General features: G+C 54.9%; 1 protein-coding gene across 1 annotated transcript in view; it reads right to left on the minus strand.

Annotated features, from left to right (window-relative positions):
* Positions 1-844: 844 nt before the first annotated feature.
* The window catches only part of ITGA11 (integrin subunit alpha 11), a 31,878-nt gene continuing 17,306 nt past the window's right edge, over positions 845-15,416 (minus strand). Inside the window, exons 6-30 of the mRNA XM_065734100.1 lie at positions 14,912-15,039; positions 13,873-14,021; positions 13,539-13,683; positions 13,294-13,459; positions 12,600-12,670; positions 12,010-12,154; positions 10,560-10,708; positions 10,193-10,333; positions 9,846-10,049; positions 9,190-9,320; positions 8,399-8,565; positions 7,672-7,814; positions 6,652-6,762; positions 6,020-6,105; positions 5,249-5,456; positions 4,526-4,624; positions 3,670-3,746; positions 3,179-3,268; positions 2,587-2,677; positions 2,395-2,508; positions 2,058-2,144; positions 1,828-1,938; positions 1,642-1,737; positions 1,359-1,472; positions 845-1,104 (exon numbers count right to left, since the gene is read on the minus strand). Coding sequence (XP_065590172.1) covers positions 1,033-1,104; positions 1,359-1,472; positions 1,642-1,737; positions 1,828-1,938; positions 2,058-2,144; positions 2,395-2,508; positions 2,587-2,677; positions 3,179-3,268; positions 3,670-3,746; positions 4,526-4,624; positions 5,249-5,456; positions 6,020-6,105; positions 6,652-6,762; positions 7,672-7,814; positions 8,399-8,565; positions 9,190-9,320; positions 9,846-10,049; positions 10,193-10,333; positions 10,560-10,708; positions 12,010-12,154; positions 12,600-12,670; positions 13,294-13,459; positions 13,539-13,683; positions 13,873-14,021; positions 14,912-15,039 — 3,095 coding nt within the window. The 3' untranslated portion in view covers positions 845-1,032. The remainder of the gene's footprint in view (positions 1,105-1,358; positions 1,473-1,641; positions 1,738-1,827; positions 1,939-2,057; positions 2,145-2,394; positions 2,509-2,586; positions 2,678-3,178; positions 3,269-3,669; positions 3,747-4,525; positions 4,625-5,248; positions 5,457-6,019; positions 6,106-6,651; positions 6,763-7,671; positions 7,815-8,398; positions 8,566-9,189; positions 9,321-9,845; positions 10,050-10,192; positions 10,334-10,559; positions 10,709-12,009; positions 12,155-12,599; positions 12,671-13,293; positions 13,460-13,538; positions 13,684-13,872; positions 14,022-14,911; positions 15,040-15,416) is intronic.

Below are 15,416 nucleotides of genomic sequence, written 5' to 3' on the forward strand. Positions count from 1 at the left end.
ATATATATATATATATATATATATATGTATTTTTAGGGGTGTGTATGTGTTGCTATAGACATTATATAGGGAGATGTGTGTGTGTACGCCCATGTGTATCTATCTGTATGTACGTGCATGGGTTGTGTGCACCCATAGGCTCACACACTGCCCCTGTTCCTCTCGGTGGTGCCCACAGATGTCACAGTCCATGGGGAGGAGCACCCCACTCCTTCCCCTTGCAGTGCAGAACAGCACAGGAGCTCCTTCGGTTTTCAAACATCATATTTTTAATCCTTCAAAAAAAAAAAAAAAAAAAAAAAGAAACAAAACAAAAGAAACAACAACAACAACAAAACCAAACAGACAAAAAAAACAAGACCAAAATCCTCCTTCCCAGCCACCATCACACGGTCTCCTTCCCTTCCCCCTCCGTTAACATGAGTGTCAGCATAAATAACTCCGCTACGCCAAAAGGAAACAGCGTTGTCGCACGGCCCTGACCCTCCGGTGCCGAGCACGGCCCCCTTCCCCCCCCCGCCCTTCTGCTCTGCATTTCAGTGCATGAAGAAGAAGGCAACTCCGCTCCCCGCCCCAGCGCTGCCCCACGGACGGCTCCGGGGCCGCGCAGCCCCACTCTGCTCCTCTCGCCCCTTATTTTGGGGGAGGGGCTGAGCCCTGGGGCTGCGGTGCTGCTCCGTGGTGGAGGTGTGAGCGTACGTCTCTCATAGCGAGTGCCCACGGAGGTGCTGCAGCCCCGCGTGGAGTGCTGGGGGTGGGGATGCGCTCCCGCTTGCCCCGCGGGTGCTGCTGCAGCGCTGAGCCGTCCCCACCCCGCTTTGAAGTACCCCCGGCTGCGCTGCCGCGGGGCGGGGAGGGTGGGTGTACGTCTTCTTCTTCGCCACGCATCTTTTGCTTCTCGTTTTCTTTTGGGTTTCGGACCCGTCGAGGTCATTTCACACCCCCCGGCTCTCCCAGCACCGAGAGGGGCGGTGGGCGATGCGCCTGGGAGGCAGGGAGAGCCCCCCCACACCCCCACCCCCACCGCGAGCATCACTCCAGCACCGCTGCGCTCCGCTGCTCCTCCGCCTCCCGCCGGCGCCTGCCGCTCTGAAAAAAGCCGAGCTGTAGGGAACCAGAGAGAAGAGAAAAAGCCCAGCATCACTCGGGCTGGCTGCGTGGGAACGCCTCTCTTTTAAAGAGACGGCGTGGAAAAAAACAGAGGCGCTGCCGCGATGCCCAATGGAGCATTCCCGTTGCGAGGATGCATTTTTTTTTCCTCCAGGAGCCACGCGAGAGGTGGGAACCGTGGGCACGCAGCCGGGGTGGTCCCTCCATCGCAATCCCCTTCCCCCCCCCCCTCCCAGGGCACTGCTCACCTTCCAGAGCGCCAGCACCAGTAGTGCCAGCAGGAGGAGCCCCCCCAGCGTGCTGCCCACGATGATCCAGATGGGGATCTGCGACTCCTCCGGCTTGGAGATTTCAAACGTTATCTGCAAAAGGAGAAGGGCTGGTGACGGAGCAGGGAACGGGATGCTGCAGACACGGAGCACACAGCCTGGGGTGCCTGGAGCTGGTGTATGGTGGCTTGCTCCAGCCCATCATGGCCCCAAAGCCATGGGGCTGTATGATCTCCCATGGGTTTCCCTGCCCTGGGCTCACCTGGCGGCCGGGGTCCTCCTCACGGAAGACAAAGGGGCTCCCAAAGTGTCTCTGGAGGGCAGCGTTGGTGGTCAGCTTCAGTGACTTGAACTTGAGCTGCACAAAGAGACGCTGGGGCTGAGCGGACTGCAATCCCAGGGGGTGTGCCCTGCGGCCCCACGGCTTTTGCTTTTGGTGTGGACTTACTGCTTTCAGTGACCTCAGCCACAGATTGCCACGCAAGTGGAGGTTCATCTCCTCGTTGGGGGCCAATTTCACGTTGCAGTCAATGGAAATGACATCGGAGTTGCTGTGGTTCTGCAGAGGGGGAATTGGGAGCATCAGCCTTGTGGGCTCTGTGCCCTGACCGTGGCACCGAGCAGGGACAGCCCCCTGGTTCCCCAGCCAGGGGGTCCTCTGTGGGGCTTGGTGCCTACCAGGAGTGGGGTGCGGGACAGGTCCTCCTCGGTTGGTGTGTGGCGGTAGTCAGTGGTGTTCCCCCAGATGTTGCACGTTGTGTTCTCCTGTGGGGATAAACAGATGGGGACAAACAGGTGGGGACATGCTGGTGCCACCTCATTGCATCCTGGGGGGATTGGGGGACCTGACACCCCCTGACCCTCAGGGCTGGTACTGCTGCACCGTGGCCCTGCAGTGGGGACAGCAGAGTGAGCGTGATGTGGTGCACGACGCAGGGCCATCCACCACGGGGTGCCTCCATCCCCACCTCCAAACCCAATGCCAGAGGGTCTCACTGGGACGGACCCCTCCTACCTGGTCCACCAGGAACTCGGTGAGGAGCAGGAGGCGGTTGCCAGCCCTGGTGGCCACGGGCATGGTGAGTTTGATGGTCACCCCCTCCACGGGGAAGAAGCCCAGGTTCTGCAGCTGTGGGGACAAAGGGCAGGGATGGGGGACAGGGATGAGCAGGGCAGTGACAGGGGTGGGGTGCAGGCAATTCTTTACCTTGAAGGTGCAGTGAAAGGGGGGACCAGTGCTGCCATATCCCTCCAGGGAGCTGTTGGACTTGACCTCATAGTAGTCGAGGCTGGATGCCCTGTGGTGACAGAGGGGGACAGAGAACGCTTCCATAAATTGTCAGTAATGAAGCGGCATTATTTTCTCTCCCCTGATTCCTCTAGTGTTAAAACACACACACACAGAAGTCTAAAAAAGCTTCCTGGAATCACAGCAAGCAGTGCCAGGGAACGTGTTGCTTGTGTCCACGTTATTTCTTGCAATCAGGTTAATGAATTATCAGCTGTTCCTTCGCTCCCTCCTTGCTTTGGACAGAGGACACGCTCTGCTCTGGCAGATGCTCAGAGCTCTCCATGCACAGCCTTCAGTCTGCAGAGGTGACTGCAAACTGCACAGCTGCCAGCCCAGGTGCAGCTTTACAGCCCCAGTATGGGCTGCAGACACCTGCTAGGAATGTTATTACTGACAGAAACCTGTTTTTTTCCCCCCCACGAATAATTTCCACTCATGCATTTAACCCAGTGCAGCTTCCTTGCTTCTCCCTGCTGATTTTCCAAGCAGTGGCTCCCGTGCTCCTCACCTGGTGAACAGCAGGTCGGCCTCGTACTTCAGCTGGAAGTTGAGGTGGGCGACGTTGTCCTCCCTGGTGCTCTCCTTCTCCTCGCTGTCACTGAAAGAGAAGCAAGGCCCAAGGTGAGCAGCTCCTGGGTATTTCTGTGTGGTGCTGGGGTGCAGGAGCGCAATGGGAAGAGGTCCACTTCTGCTTTACAGCCAGAGCACAGAGAGAAGCAGTTCTACAGCAGAGCTTTCATCAGCCTGGGGTGTGAGATGCTGGAGGAGGGCTGCACGCAGACAGCAGCGGAGCAGCCCCGTGGGCTCTGAGCAGAGGGACCCACAGCAGTGGTGTCCCTGTGTGGCTCTTCCCCATCCGGATGCAGCAAACCCAGCACTGAGCAAAGCACCGCAGGGTCCCTCCCCACCAACCCCCCCAGCAGAGAGCTGCAGGCAGAGGAGGGGGCTGCGATGCTGCAGACAGCAAGGGGAGGGGGGGGGGCAGCTAGCTAAGTTAACCTGTTGGCAACCAGGTAGATCTCCATGCTTTGCAGGAATACTGACTTGCTGAACTCGAAATCCAGGCGAAAAGCCACCTGTGGGGGGGGGGGGAGAAAGCATTACGTGGGGAAAAACCTCCTGCTCCAGCAGGGGAGATGCTGCAGGGCACCGTGCACAGCCCCATCTCCCAGCAGGGAAAGAGGCCGTGCTGGGGACGGGCAGGATTCGCTCCCTTTCCTCTGTTGTGCTGCATTTTTTGCTCCGAGGCTGGAGAACAAAGCAGCCCCTCAGGAAAGGGTGCTCTCAGGGGGAGCAGCAGTGCGGGGCCGCAGTGCACATCTGCTGCACGGGGTCGGGCAGTGGGGCCGGGGGCCAACAGCAATAACTTTGTGATCTGTGTCACATCTGCGAGTGCCGTGGCGATGACCTCAAGCTGTCTGGGACTGCACAGCTGACGATGATATTAAAGCTCCTGCTGCTCGTCGGCCAAATTTCCATCTCCAGCTTTGTCTTTGTCTTGGCAGGACCTGGGCTACCTGGGCAGATGCCTTCTCAGCCCCCGGAGGTCATGGGGAGCTGCTCCCTGCTCGCTCCTGGCCACAGGCATCCAGAGTGCTCTTTCAGGAGCTGTCATTTCCAGGCTTGTGACACAGAGCAGTTTGTGCTGGATCTGGGGTGCTGCTGTGGGGGTGGGGCAGGGGGCTGGTTGGCCTCGGTTAATTGGAGGCAGGAAAACGCACGGTGGAAAGCAAAGGTGGGAACGTTGGCTCCCAGTCTTGGAAATGGAATAGCAATCGTGGTCGTGCACAGCTGGCTTCGGGCTTGGGCACACCTGGGCCCCCAAACCAAGGGTTTCTTGAGGGGACAGCATTACCTTGGCTTTGGCACGGAAGAAGGGGTAGCTCACATTGCAGACTCTCCTGTTGGGGTGCTTCTCTTCGGTCGCACAGTCGATGTTGATGTCGGTGTCATCCTGAAAGGGGACGCAGAGCGGCTGTGACACCACCTCATGGCCACGTGAAGCTGGCAAACATCCCTCACAGGAGAGGCATAAACTTTGGGGAAAGCCCCCCACGCATTGCTGCGGGGGCAGCCCCCCACGCAACTCCTGGAGGGCAGCATTTCCAACAAGCCCCTTGCAGCTTTCCCATCTAAATCCTCTTCCAAAGCTCAGTTACAGTGCTGAATGAATGAAACCGATTGTTCTTGGCACTAAATTCGGGAAGAAGATTTTTTTTCTGTGCCTCCCTGTGAACTCTGATCATCAGAAGATACTGTTCTGCACAGTGACCAGATGAGGAGTAAGTGTTAATTAGCTCAGCTCAAGGCTTGGGTCCCTGCTGCCCAAACACCTCCAGCTCTTTGGGAAGCTCTCGCCCTCTGCAGAGCCCAAACCCGCAGCAACCCCCACACCTCTGTTGTCAATCTGCTTACTCCTGAGCCAGGTGCCTGTGAACAGAGCAAATCTTTGATAACTTTGCTTGAGATGAAAAACACTGTTGTATTTCTGAAATAAGGAGCTGAAGAGGCAGTGAATGCAGAGGACCTAAACCCACAGGGCTGAGGATCCCCTTTCTCCCACCCACCAGCCTCGCACCTTGGGGATGAGGCTGGCGAACTGCAGGTTCCTGGAGAAGGAGATGTTGAGCACGGTGCTGTAGGCGTTCTCACCACGGTTCTCCAGCACTGCCTCCACTGCCACCCTCCGGCGTGTGCTCTCGATGACGAAGACAGAGGTGTCAAAGGAGAGGCTGAAGGCAGAGCAGGCGGGCGCTGCGCGACGCAGGGCTCTGCTGCAGAACTCCCTGTGGGATGGAGGAAGGATGTAAACCCCATGGCGTCAGCATACCACGTCCCTGTGTGTTGCTTTTGGCTTTTTTTTTCCCCTCTCACAGGGGTAAGGAGCAGGCAAAGCCCTGCAGCCTTGCTGGGGGACATGAAGGAACGCATCTCTTCCAACACACAATCTCAAAAGTGATTTTCTCGGCAGATGTCACCTCTTTATCACCACGAGCTCAGCGCAGAAGCCACTGCCACCGACGTGAGCTGAGGCCCAGGCCCCCTGAGATGACCTCTCAAAGCTCTTTAAGGGATCAGACATAGCACGTAATTATTTCTGCTGCATGAATCAAGCCTGGCATTTATCCCCCTGTTATTTTCTGATTTGTCTCCATGGCACCAGATACGAGTTGTGTGGAAACACACCAATCCATTCCCAGTTGAGAGTGGGGATGCTCATGGAGTGGAAGCAGGACTGCTCTGTCCTCTACCAGCCCCACGCCACCCATATTGGGAGCATCCAGGTGCTCAGTGCGGGATCTGTGCCGCCACTGGGGTTGGGGTGCCAGCCCCAGCATGGCCAACTCACATGGCACTGGGCACATCGCTTCGGGCATCCAGGACCAGGTCAGGGACACAGTGCTCATCCTCGTTGCACCCATTCCAGAAAGGGACCTGGTGGGGACAACAAGAACAGACTGGTGATGGTTTTGCCCTGGGATGAAATGATCACAGCAGGGGTGGGAGTGGCAGCTCCAGAATAAGACAGCAGATGCTTCCTTTGGGGATGAGCCCACTGAGCATGCTGTCCTCTAAATTGGATTTTCAATTCCAACTGCAGACACCTAAGTCCTCAACAGCCACCAGTCCCACACTGCTTCCAGTACTGCTGGGCATCACTAACCACGCTTGGTGTGCACCCACCCTTCTGCAGCTAAGCTCCCATGGGAAACCTCTGCTTAAAACCAGGGCTACCATGGATGCACACCCCCTCACTGCAGCACCTCCAGCCAGAACTCCCAAATCCCACGGCAAAACTCCCTGGGAATAAGAAATAGAAACCCTCAGCATCTGGTGCTTTGCTGGGTTGCCACTGCTGGGTGAATTTCCATAGAACCATAAAAGCGTTTGAGCTAGAAGGGATCTTTAAACTCCCCTGCAATGAACAGGGACATTTCAGATCAGACAGCAAGGATTCCTGTGTGAGAGTGCTGCACGTACCGAGACCCGGAGCGAGGTGGGCCAGCCATCATCCAGCACGGGGCCGCTCTCGGGCTGCTCCAGCTCATAGTCAATGGAGAACGTCACCGGCTTCACGTAGTCAGCCGTGTCCTGCAGCAAGCACAGAGCAGTGGTTGGGAAGGACAGGGACACTGTGGTGGAGCAACATCAGAGAGCAGAACTGGAGGCACGGGTGGTTATTTTATGCGCTGAGAGCTTTGCAGCGCAGTATCCTTTGTGTATGATCATCCCCTCTCTGCACCCACCCAACCAATGGTGCAGGTAGGGGATGATCCTGAGCACTTCCCACCCCAGAGCTGCCCCGCTGGGGCCCGTCCCTGGAGCTTGTCCAGTTGGTAACAGCTCACACGCTTTGCATGCATGTCCACAGATTCCCCCCACGCTCCAAATACCCGAGGTGCACGAGGCTGCTTCGAAGCATGATGCTTCAGGAGCTAAATCCCAAGCTCCGTCTCCAGAACCAAAAATTTCCCAGAAGTTCATGGCAGTTCAGGCTGGGGTTTGGGGCCAGGCCAGTCTGGCAGCTTCCTTGGCCTCCGAAGAATTCTCATCATTTGCTGGGAATGTTTGAGTTTGGCCAGCTTTGTGCATCAGCTGTTCCCCATGCACGACATCAAGGGTTTTGCCAGCTCCCGCGCTTGGGGTGGGGACCACGAGGTTTGGGATGCAGTAGACAGGAGCAGCAGGGGCTAAATGGCTTCCAACAGGAAAAAGTGAATTTGCATTGCTTTTGGAGTGGGAGGACCAGCCTGATCCAGGCACGGAGTGCATGCCACCCCCAAGACGCACACAGAGCAAGCTGGAATGCGACGCGGCTCCGTGACCACGGCCCATCCTTGATGACATCAAACCCAGAGCCAATAAATCCAGGCTCAGCAACCAGGCTCCTTCCCAGCCACACAGAGCCCTCCGCCATCACCCTATGGATGCAGGCTGCTGCATCCTCACTTTGTGCCAGGTGGAGAGCATCTTCCCTCCTGCAGATGCAGCCCTACTCACCAGCACGTGGAAGCGCAGCGTCTCGCAGTGCTCCTGCCCTGCTGGCAGCACCAGTGCTTGCCGTGCATGCCTCTCACCACTCTCATCCAGCAGTGCCCGTGGAGCGTACCGCCGCTCATCGATGGCCGCCTCGTACCGCAGTGCTGCAATGACAACGTTGGGTTATGTGCAGCATCTCTACGTAGTTAGCTCATGCATGGTTATATCGGCCTGGAAGCGCTCTGGAGGTGTTGCTTCACAGGCACTTTGCTGCTCTGCAACTGCGGGTTCTCAGCTGGTGCTGAGCAGGACAACTCTGCACCCACTGCAGCACGACGTGCGTGGGGAAGCAAAGAGCTGGAGGCTCCTGGGCTTTGCTCAGGACCAGCTTTTCCCAATCCAGAACGCCCTTGAGAGCATTTGCTGCCAGGATTGGTGCTGAGCTGCTCTCCTCCCCACTGAGTCCCAGCACTGGGGTGGATGTGGGGTCGCAGCAGCGCGCAGTGCTTTCAGAGAGGAACGATCCATCTGTAAAGCTGCTCCGAGCTGATCGGAAGTGTGCACATCTGGAGTGCAGATGTGTCCTGCTGCTGCAGCACGGGGCAAGGGGAGCTCTGCGGGACCACGCACGTCCCGTCGTCCCAGTGGCTGCAAGGTGGTGGGACAGCTGTGGCCTGGGGCAGAGGCGAGCAACCTGCAGGGCTGGGAGCCCCCAGAGGAGCACATGGGGGTTTTGCCCGCTGCTTACCCACGCTGGCTGTCTGGAAATGGGCTGAGAGGAAGATGGCAGTGAAGCAGATGAAGGCTGACATGCAGGTGGCATCCTTCCCATTGCGCTTGCAGTCCTTGGTGAAGATGTTAATCTTGGGGGGCTCAAAGTGGATACTGGTGTTGATCTGGACAACACTGCGGGACCTGAGGGGCAAGCAAGCTGCTGGGGCACCTGTGCATGACCACAGCATCCTACAGGAAGCCCCAGATCTCTACATTCACCCTTCTCACACATTTTTTCCCCTCAATATCAAGAAGACCAAAGGTAGCACGCAGACGTGCTCTCAGCTCAGCTGGGTAGCCCTGGAAGCATAGGGTTTCCTCTATGCCTTTACTCTCTGCATATGGGAGTGGAGCACCTCAGCAGGACTTGTTGCTTTGCATGCACATTAGTGCTTCTGCGGCCCCAGGGGGTGTGCAGGTAGTGCATCTCCACTGGGGCAGCTACCTGCATCCTAACAGCCCCAAGGAACCTCCCAGCTGTTAATTACGAAGCTGTCTTATTAAATAAGAGTAGGAAGAGTCTGGGTATCATCAGGTGAATACACTGCTTTGAAGCTCCCAGGGAACTAACGTTGGGATTCCATGTAAAACATCCCTGATGTCCTCCTAGGGCTCAACTGCATCTGGAATCCTACAGCCCCACCGGACAGAGGGTGTTATTCTGGAAACATGAGTCAGGATTCTGGGAGATCATTTTCCCCTGAAAACGTGAGCACATTGCAATGAGCTTTGGGCAGGGAAACGTGCCAAATGAGATGGACTAACCACAGCACCACAGCGTTCCCCAAGGAGCCAACAGCCAGGTCTATGAGCCCGTCCTCATTCAGGTCCAGCTGTCCATGGATGCTGCATCCAAAATACATCAGGCCTGGTCCGAGGTCTGCAGCTGCTATCCTCTGAAAAGCAGAAGGGAAAGAATCCAGCCCAGTTTGTACCTCTGCCTACAAAGTCAGCATTCGTGAAGGATGGGTGTTCATGCGAGCCTGGGTGCACCAAGGTTTGCAGTGCCAGCCCCCAATGTTCCTGGGTTACTGAGGATGCCTCTTCCCAAGTAACGGCATCAAACTTCGTTTGTCAGAGGATGAGAGAAGTTTCCCTTTGGAGACATCATCCAAAGATTTCTGTTGGCATTTACTACTCTTTACTAGTGCTTTTAGTATTTTATCTGAAGCAAACTGCTGCGCTGAACGCTGAGCATGCTCTCCATACCACACATTTGTTTTGTCTTGAGCCCACCAAAACAAAATAACTGGTGACTGAACAGCAAGAAAAAACGGAGCGTAAATTCCTGACCCACTTAAATCAGTGACTGAGCACTCTGTCACTGTGCTCATGGACACTGATGGACGTTGACTTCAGCTTGGGTTTGGTGAAGTCAGTGTCCACGGGCACAGCTGATGGAGCCAACCAAAGAGCTGTACCTGCTTGTACTTCTTCAGGATGGTCTTCTCAAAGCCAAGGAAGATGTAGATCGCTCCTTGGTGGTCATCTTCCAAAGGTGCTCCTATGACAACGTCGTTGTAGGAGTCCTGGTTGAGGTCGGGCACAGCGGCGATGCAGGATCCGAAGCGTGAGTTCTGGTAGCTCTGCAGGTCCCCGAGGGCCCCACTGGAGACAAAGTGGTTCTGCAAGGAGAAAGTGGGAAACGGCGTCAGCAGAGAGCCTGGAAAATCCCCAAAGGGAAATAAACAAGAGGTGAGCTCTGCAAAATAAATAGGCTTGTGGCACGTGGGTGCTGTGAGCCGTGGTGGCACTGACACGCTTGTACCTTTTGCAGGGTGTAGACGTAGACTTTGCCCCTCTCCCTTCCCTCACTGAAGTACATGGGGGCTCCCACCAACAGAACGTCCGTGACACCGTCACCGTTCACATCCAGGGAGTTGATCTCACTTCCATAGTAGGAGCCAATCTGGGGGAGACAGGAGTGAGGTGGGAGCATCTGGAGACGGTGACCCTGCCCGCAAGGACAGCTCCAGTCCCCTCCTCTCCCATTCCTTTTGGGGTTGCGTGTGCAGCAGCAGCCCAGAGGTCCCCAACTATTCACGTGTTCGGATACAAAATAGATGGGGAAAATGCACCTGGCATCCAGAGAGGGGAGGAGCAGGAGGTGGCAGTGCAGCCATGCCTGGCGTTACCTGCTCGCCCTTCAGCGCCTGGTGGATGGTCAGGTTGCGGTTGCTGTGCATGGTGAAGATGATGACTTTCCCAGTGTGGTTGAACCTGGGTGCTCCTGCGACGTAGAGCCGCTCTCGTGCGGTGGACACGACAGAGGAGACGGTGTAACCTGTGGGGTGGGTGTGGGGTGAGCAAGATCTGCTCCATGCCTGTCTCCTGTCCTTCATCCTGCATGGGGTCATCTATGAGCTGCTGGTAAGCTGTGACCAAGGCTTCTCCAAAGTCACTTAGACAGCACAGCCAGCTCCAGGCGTATGGCACCCATCGATGCAGCCAGTGAACCCCATGCAAAACACACACCTCTCATTGGCAGTGGGGCCATTTCACAGCCTGCCCACGTGTATTTCAAGGCTCACTTGAAGTTAAGCAAACCCTAGCAGGATGCACGCACTGATTTTGCTGCAGAGCCACTGCATCCCTCCTCCAGACTCACGTCCAAACATGCACAAAAGATTTCACTGATGCTCAAAGTGAAAATTCACAGTGCAATAAAAGCCATGAGCCTATCCCAAACACTGCTCACAAATGCTTATGGGAATAACCCTGTCAAGCTAACAACGCCAAGCAATCCCGATTTCTGACCCTGGTATTTCTGCACACGGAGCTGCAGAGCAACTTACACAACAGCAATACAACTGTGGGGCTGACAAACCCCATTTTTCATACTTGTGGCCAGCTCCAGGTTCCTACACATTCACAGCCGTCTTTAAATGCTGCTCAAATTATTTTGCAGCCTCAAAGCACAGCCAGCCCCAGGCTGGCTGAGATCCCCCATGGTCACACCCAGCTGAGATTTGAATGCCTGGGGTCTGCTGGGGCTCACAGACCCTGTCTCCCTGGGCACTGACCGTACCTTAGTCTTTGTCTTCTCTACATTTTCCCATCCTGAGGGGATATTTCTAAGCAGAGCATCAATCTCAAAGCACCTAGATCCCAGAGCAGGGTGCACTGGGGTTTCCTTACTATTTCTGTCTTTCCCACCACTTCCAGTAAGGAAAGAAGTGCCTGGGGTTGTTGGTGTCCCCGTGAGCGAGCAGCCCCAGACCCCAGCACACACAGCCCGGGTAGAGGCTTCATTTTGCAAACCAGCCCGGGATCCTCATTGCGGGGCTCCCACACATGGAACAGATTAACACAGCAGGTATTTCCTCCCTGGGCATGAAATTTCATCGGTGTTTTTTAAGCTGTTCCAGTAAGAACTTGGGGTGAGCTCCTCCTGCACCAAAATCACATTCGTGCTGCGTGACACAGTCGCTGCGGGGCTCTCCCTTAGTGCTGGGATTACCAGAGGTCTCACATGGATGGATGTTACCACCGATGTTGGCAACCCTTCCCAGTTTGGGACGTATTTTGCTCTTCCTATGAGCGAGCACCAAACCCCAGCTGCAGAGCCCAGCTGAGCTGCCTCACCCAGGTACGCGCCGTGGTTCTTCAGCTCCTCGGGGAACTCCTGCAGGTAGGATTCACGCAGCGGGATCACCTTCCCACTGCTGGTCTCCTTCAGCACGGCCCCATTCCAGTCGTAGGCACCCACAGCTCCCAGCAGGATCCCATCCTGCAGAGATGGCACGGCACGCAGGAGGTTAGCACTGCATCTACTTTGGCTGCCTTTGTTTTAAAGCCACTTGTTACGCTATTTCTTGCCCATTGGAGATCATTCTCCCACTTGTTCTCATTTCCCCATCGTTCTCGTGAGTGAAGGTGATCCGTGAGCCTCAGTGGTTCTATGGTCCCGTGACCCCAACAGGATGGTTTAGTGGGATCCCTAAACGCATTAAGGCTGGAATAGACCTCCAAGATCTCCATCCCACCCCACCATATCACCCACATCCCTCAGTGCCACATCCCCACACTTCTGGGACACCCTCAGGTGCAGCAACCCCACCACTCCCCGGGCAGGCTGTGCTGGTGCAGCACCCACTGATCCCCTTCCCACCTCTTTTCCCCATCTGTAAACATCCACAGGTATTTACAGGAGCACAGCAGCTTTACTCTCTTACCTCCACAATGTGTGATGAGAATCCAGTCTGGGACATCTCCAGTCCAAACGAGATTTCATTCTTATTGGTTCCTTAAAGAAAATAAAAATAAAAAAGGAAAAAAGATTCTGCATTTAATGCAAAGTTCTCCTGCAAGGGATAACATTGGTTCGGGTGGGATGAGAGCACCTCCGCCCTGCTGAGCACAAACGACCTCAGCTGGCACAAATATCCCTCAATCACCACAATTACACACACTTGTGCTGCTAATGAGACACCGAATAATGCAGAATAAATAGTGTGAGCACTGCTTCTGTGCAGCTGCCTTGTTTCCTAGCTGCTAATTGTAGGGTTAGGGAAAAAAAGAAATTGTGGATTCAAAGGGTTTTGTTTCATTACAACTGGATGAAATTCCTCAGCCTGTGACATATCCTGCCATGGAGAAGCACTGGGTTGGCTGGGATAGCTTGTGGGGAGCTTAGGAGCTGGTTTGACCAAAATTTATATTCAACAAAAACCTTCCATCTTCTGTTTCAATGTCCCTGCGTGCCCTTTCCTTATGAAATGGAGATAAGTTCAGTGGTGAAAACCAAAAAGCTCCCCCCTCTTTGCTCAACCTAGGGCAAGCTTAGGGCATGAGCATCAAGTGGAGATGCCATCCCAGCTCCCGTTGACTGGGTTGGAATTTGGGGAGGGCAGGGAAGGCGTTGCTCACCTTCCAGGCTGAAAATCCTTTCCCCCAACGCATCCACGATGTCTTTGAGCGCCGCTTCGTCCGTGACATTGAAGAAGTGTTTGTCGTCGGGGTCGCTCGCTATGAATTTAATTTCGTTCAGAAAAGCTTCGGGATTGATTCCTCTTCTGTTATAATAACCCAACACCTAGGGTGGAGGTAGGGACGTGGAGATCAGGCGTTTCTGTGCTGTGGACAGAGCTGTCCAGAAGCACCCCGCTACTCACTGCCACCGCGTATCTGGTGACGTTGTCCTTCTCGCTGTCCTCGATCACCTTCTCCAGGTCTGGGCTGTCATGCGACTCTCCATCTGTGATTACAATCATTACTCTCTTTGCCCCTTTCCGGCCACCTTTCTGAAACGCTTCCGAGCTGCAATTGAAGAGATGCCCTGGGCTGCTCAGGGTCGCTGCAGGGGTCGTGGCCACCCCAGCACGTCCCCAAGGCAGCGTCCCTGTGCCCCCAGCTTTGCAGACTGCAGGGAGGGATGGAGTGCGACAACGGAGAGAAGGCACTGAGTTTAAACTCATGGGAATGAAGGTGAGTGTGAGGGATTTTTACCGAGCAAACTCTATCCCGTAGGCAGTCCTGGTCTCCGTGCCTCCTCTTTGCTCTATGTGGCTGGCAGCTGCTACCACGTCTTTTACAGACCTGTAGTCATTTAAATGGAACTCGTGGACCACATCTTCTCCGTACTGAACAACTCCGACCTAGAGAGCACAGATATGTCACACCAAAGCCTGCTGCACAGTGGGGCACAGCAACCTGAAGGGGTGCTTTCCCAGATCTATGGCGTGGATGTATTGCATAGGCTGGGAACCACAGCCCAAGTAAAGCTGGGCCAAGCAAAAAGCAAAAAAGGAAAGTGGTGAAAGGTGAATCAAGGGGTATTTTAACCAGGGTTTGGGGCTAGCAGTGACAGCCAAAATGGTTGTTTGGAGTTGTGCTCACCTACTAAAGAGAAAGCCATTCAGAACAGTGATGCAGCAGTTCACAGCTCACCGTACTCCAGGTCAGAGGAGGCAGCAGCTGAGCATCCCCAGCCCCACTGGGACCCGACCTCCACAGCAGTTTACGGCCACTCTCTATTTGCTCCAGTTTTCCCTCTATGGGACCACTGATACTGCTCACTTTTGTTTCCATTTTCTGCCTGCTATTGCCCTCTCTGGGTGTACAGGTGTGGGATGATGCAGCCATCATGTGATCCACACCACCTCCAGATAGGACCCACTGAGGGTTATCTGTGCAAAGCGCTGAGGAATCAGGAGTGGCCATAGCACCTCTCTCCTCCCTTTCCTCCTCACAGAGCTGTGCAAAATCCCTGCACAAATAAGTGCATAACTGCGTCTGCCCAGAGCAATACCACTGCATTTCCATGTGACTTCATCCTCCCCATGCCTGGCTGGGGTGTGGGTTGCTGTGCTCCCCATAGCTCGTTTAGGGACATTAATGTGAGCATTATTTCCATGGGCTCAGCTTTACAACTCAAGCATCCAGTGCTCACACTGAGAACATGTGGTGCCAGATTACGGCGTTTTGTCTGAACGGGATCTTTGCACAGAGACACAGCACGGCAACACACGAGGACAACGACACTTACTTGGATCTGGCCGGGCCCGATGTAAAATTTTTTCAAGATGTTGATCAGGAAGTGCTGAACTTCAACCCAGGGATATATGCTGTTTGATCCATCCAGGACGATGATTATGTCCATGTACGTCTGGCATCCTGTGAAAGATATGCACTGTGGTATTGAAAGCCCTTGGCAGCTCTTGAGAAGTGGGGATTTACGGCCCCATTCCTCGCCGTCAGGTACTCGCTCTGATGATTTGTTTGAAAAAAAACATCTTATTTCAGTCCCTCATAAAGCCCTTCTGGGTGTATTCACTTCAGCAGGGCAGAAAGAAGCCACGTGCATCCTCCCTGCCTAAAAATAACACCCCGCAGTATCTTTTCTAATTCAGATTTGGCCCTTCATACCGCCTCATACAGCCCTCTTTATAAAACACCCATCTGCAACGAGAGCAAAAAGCATCTTCTGGTCACAGCGAGGGAAGCAGCACCTAAAATTTGGTGCTGGTCTCTGCCCCAACTGCCCCCACTGC

Source organism: Cyrtonyx montezumae, unplaced genomic scaffold (genome assembly GCF_038088225.1).
Source record: "Cyrtonyx montezumae isolate F1298 unplaced genomic scaffold, pur_monq_1.0 scaffold_17, whole genome shotgun sequence".
NCBI lineage: Eukaryota > Metazoa > Chordata > Aves > Galliformes > Odontophoridae > Cyrtonyx > Cyrtonyx montezumae.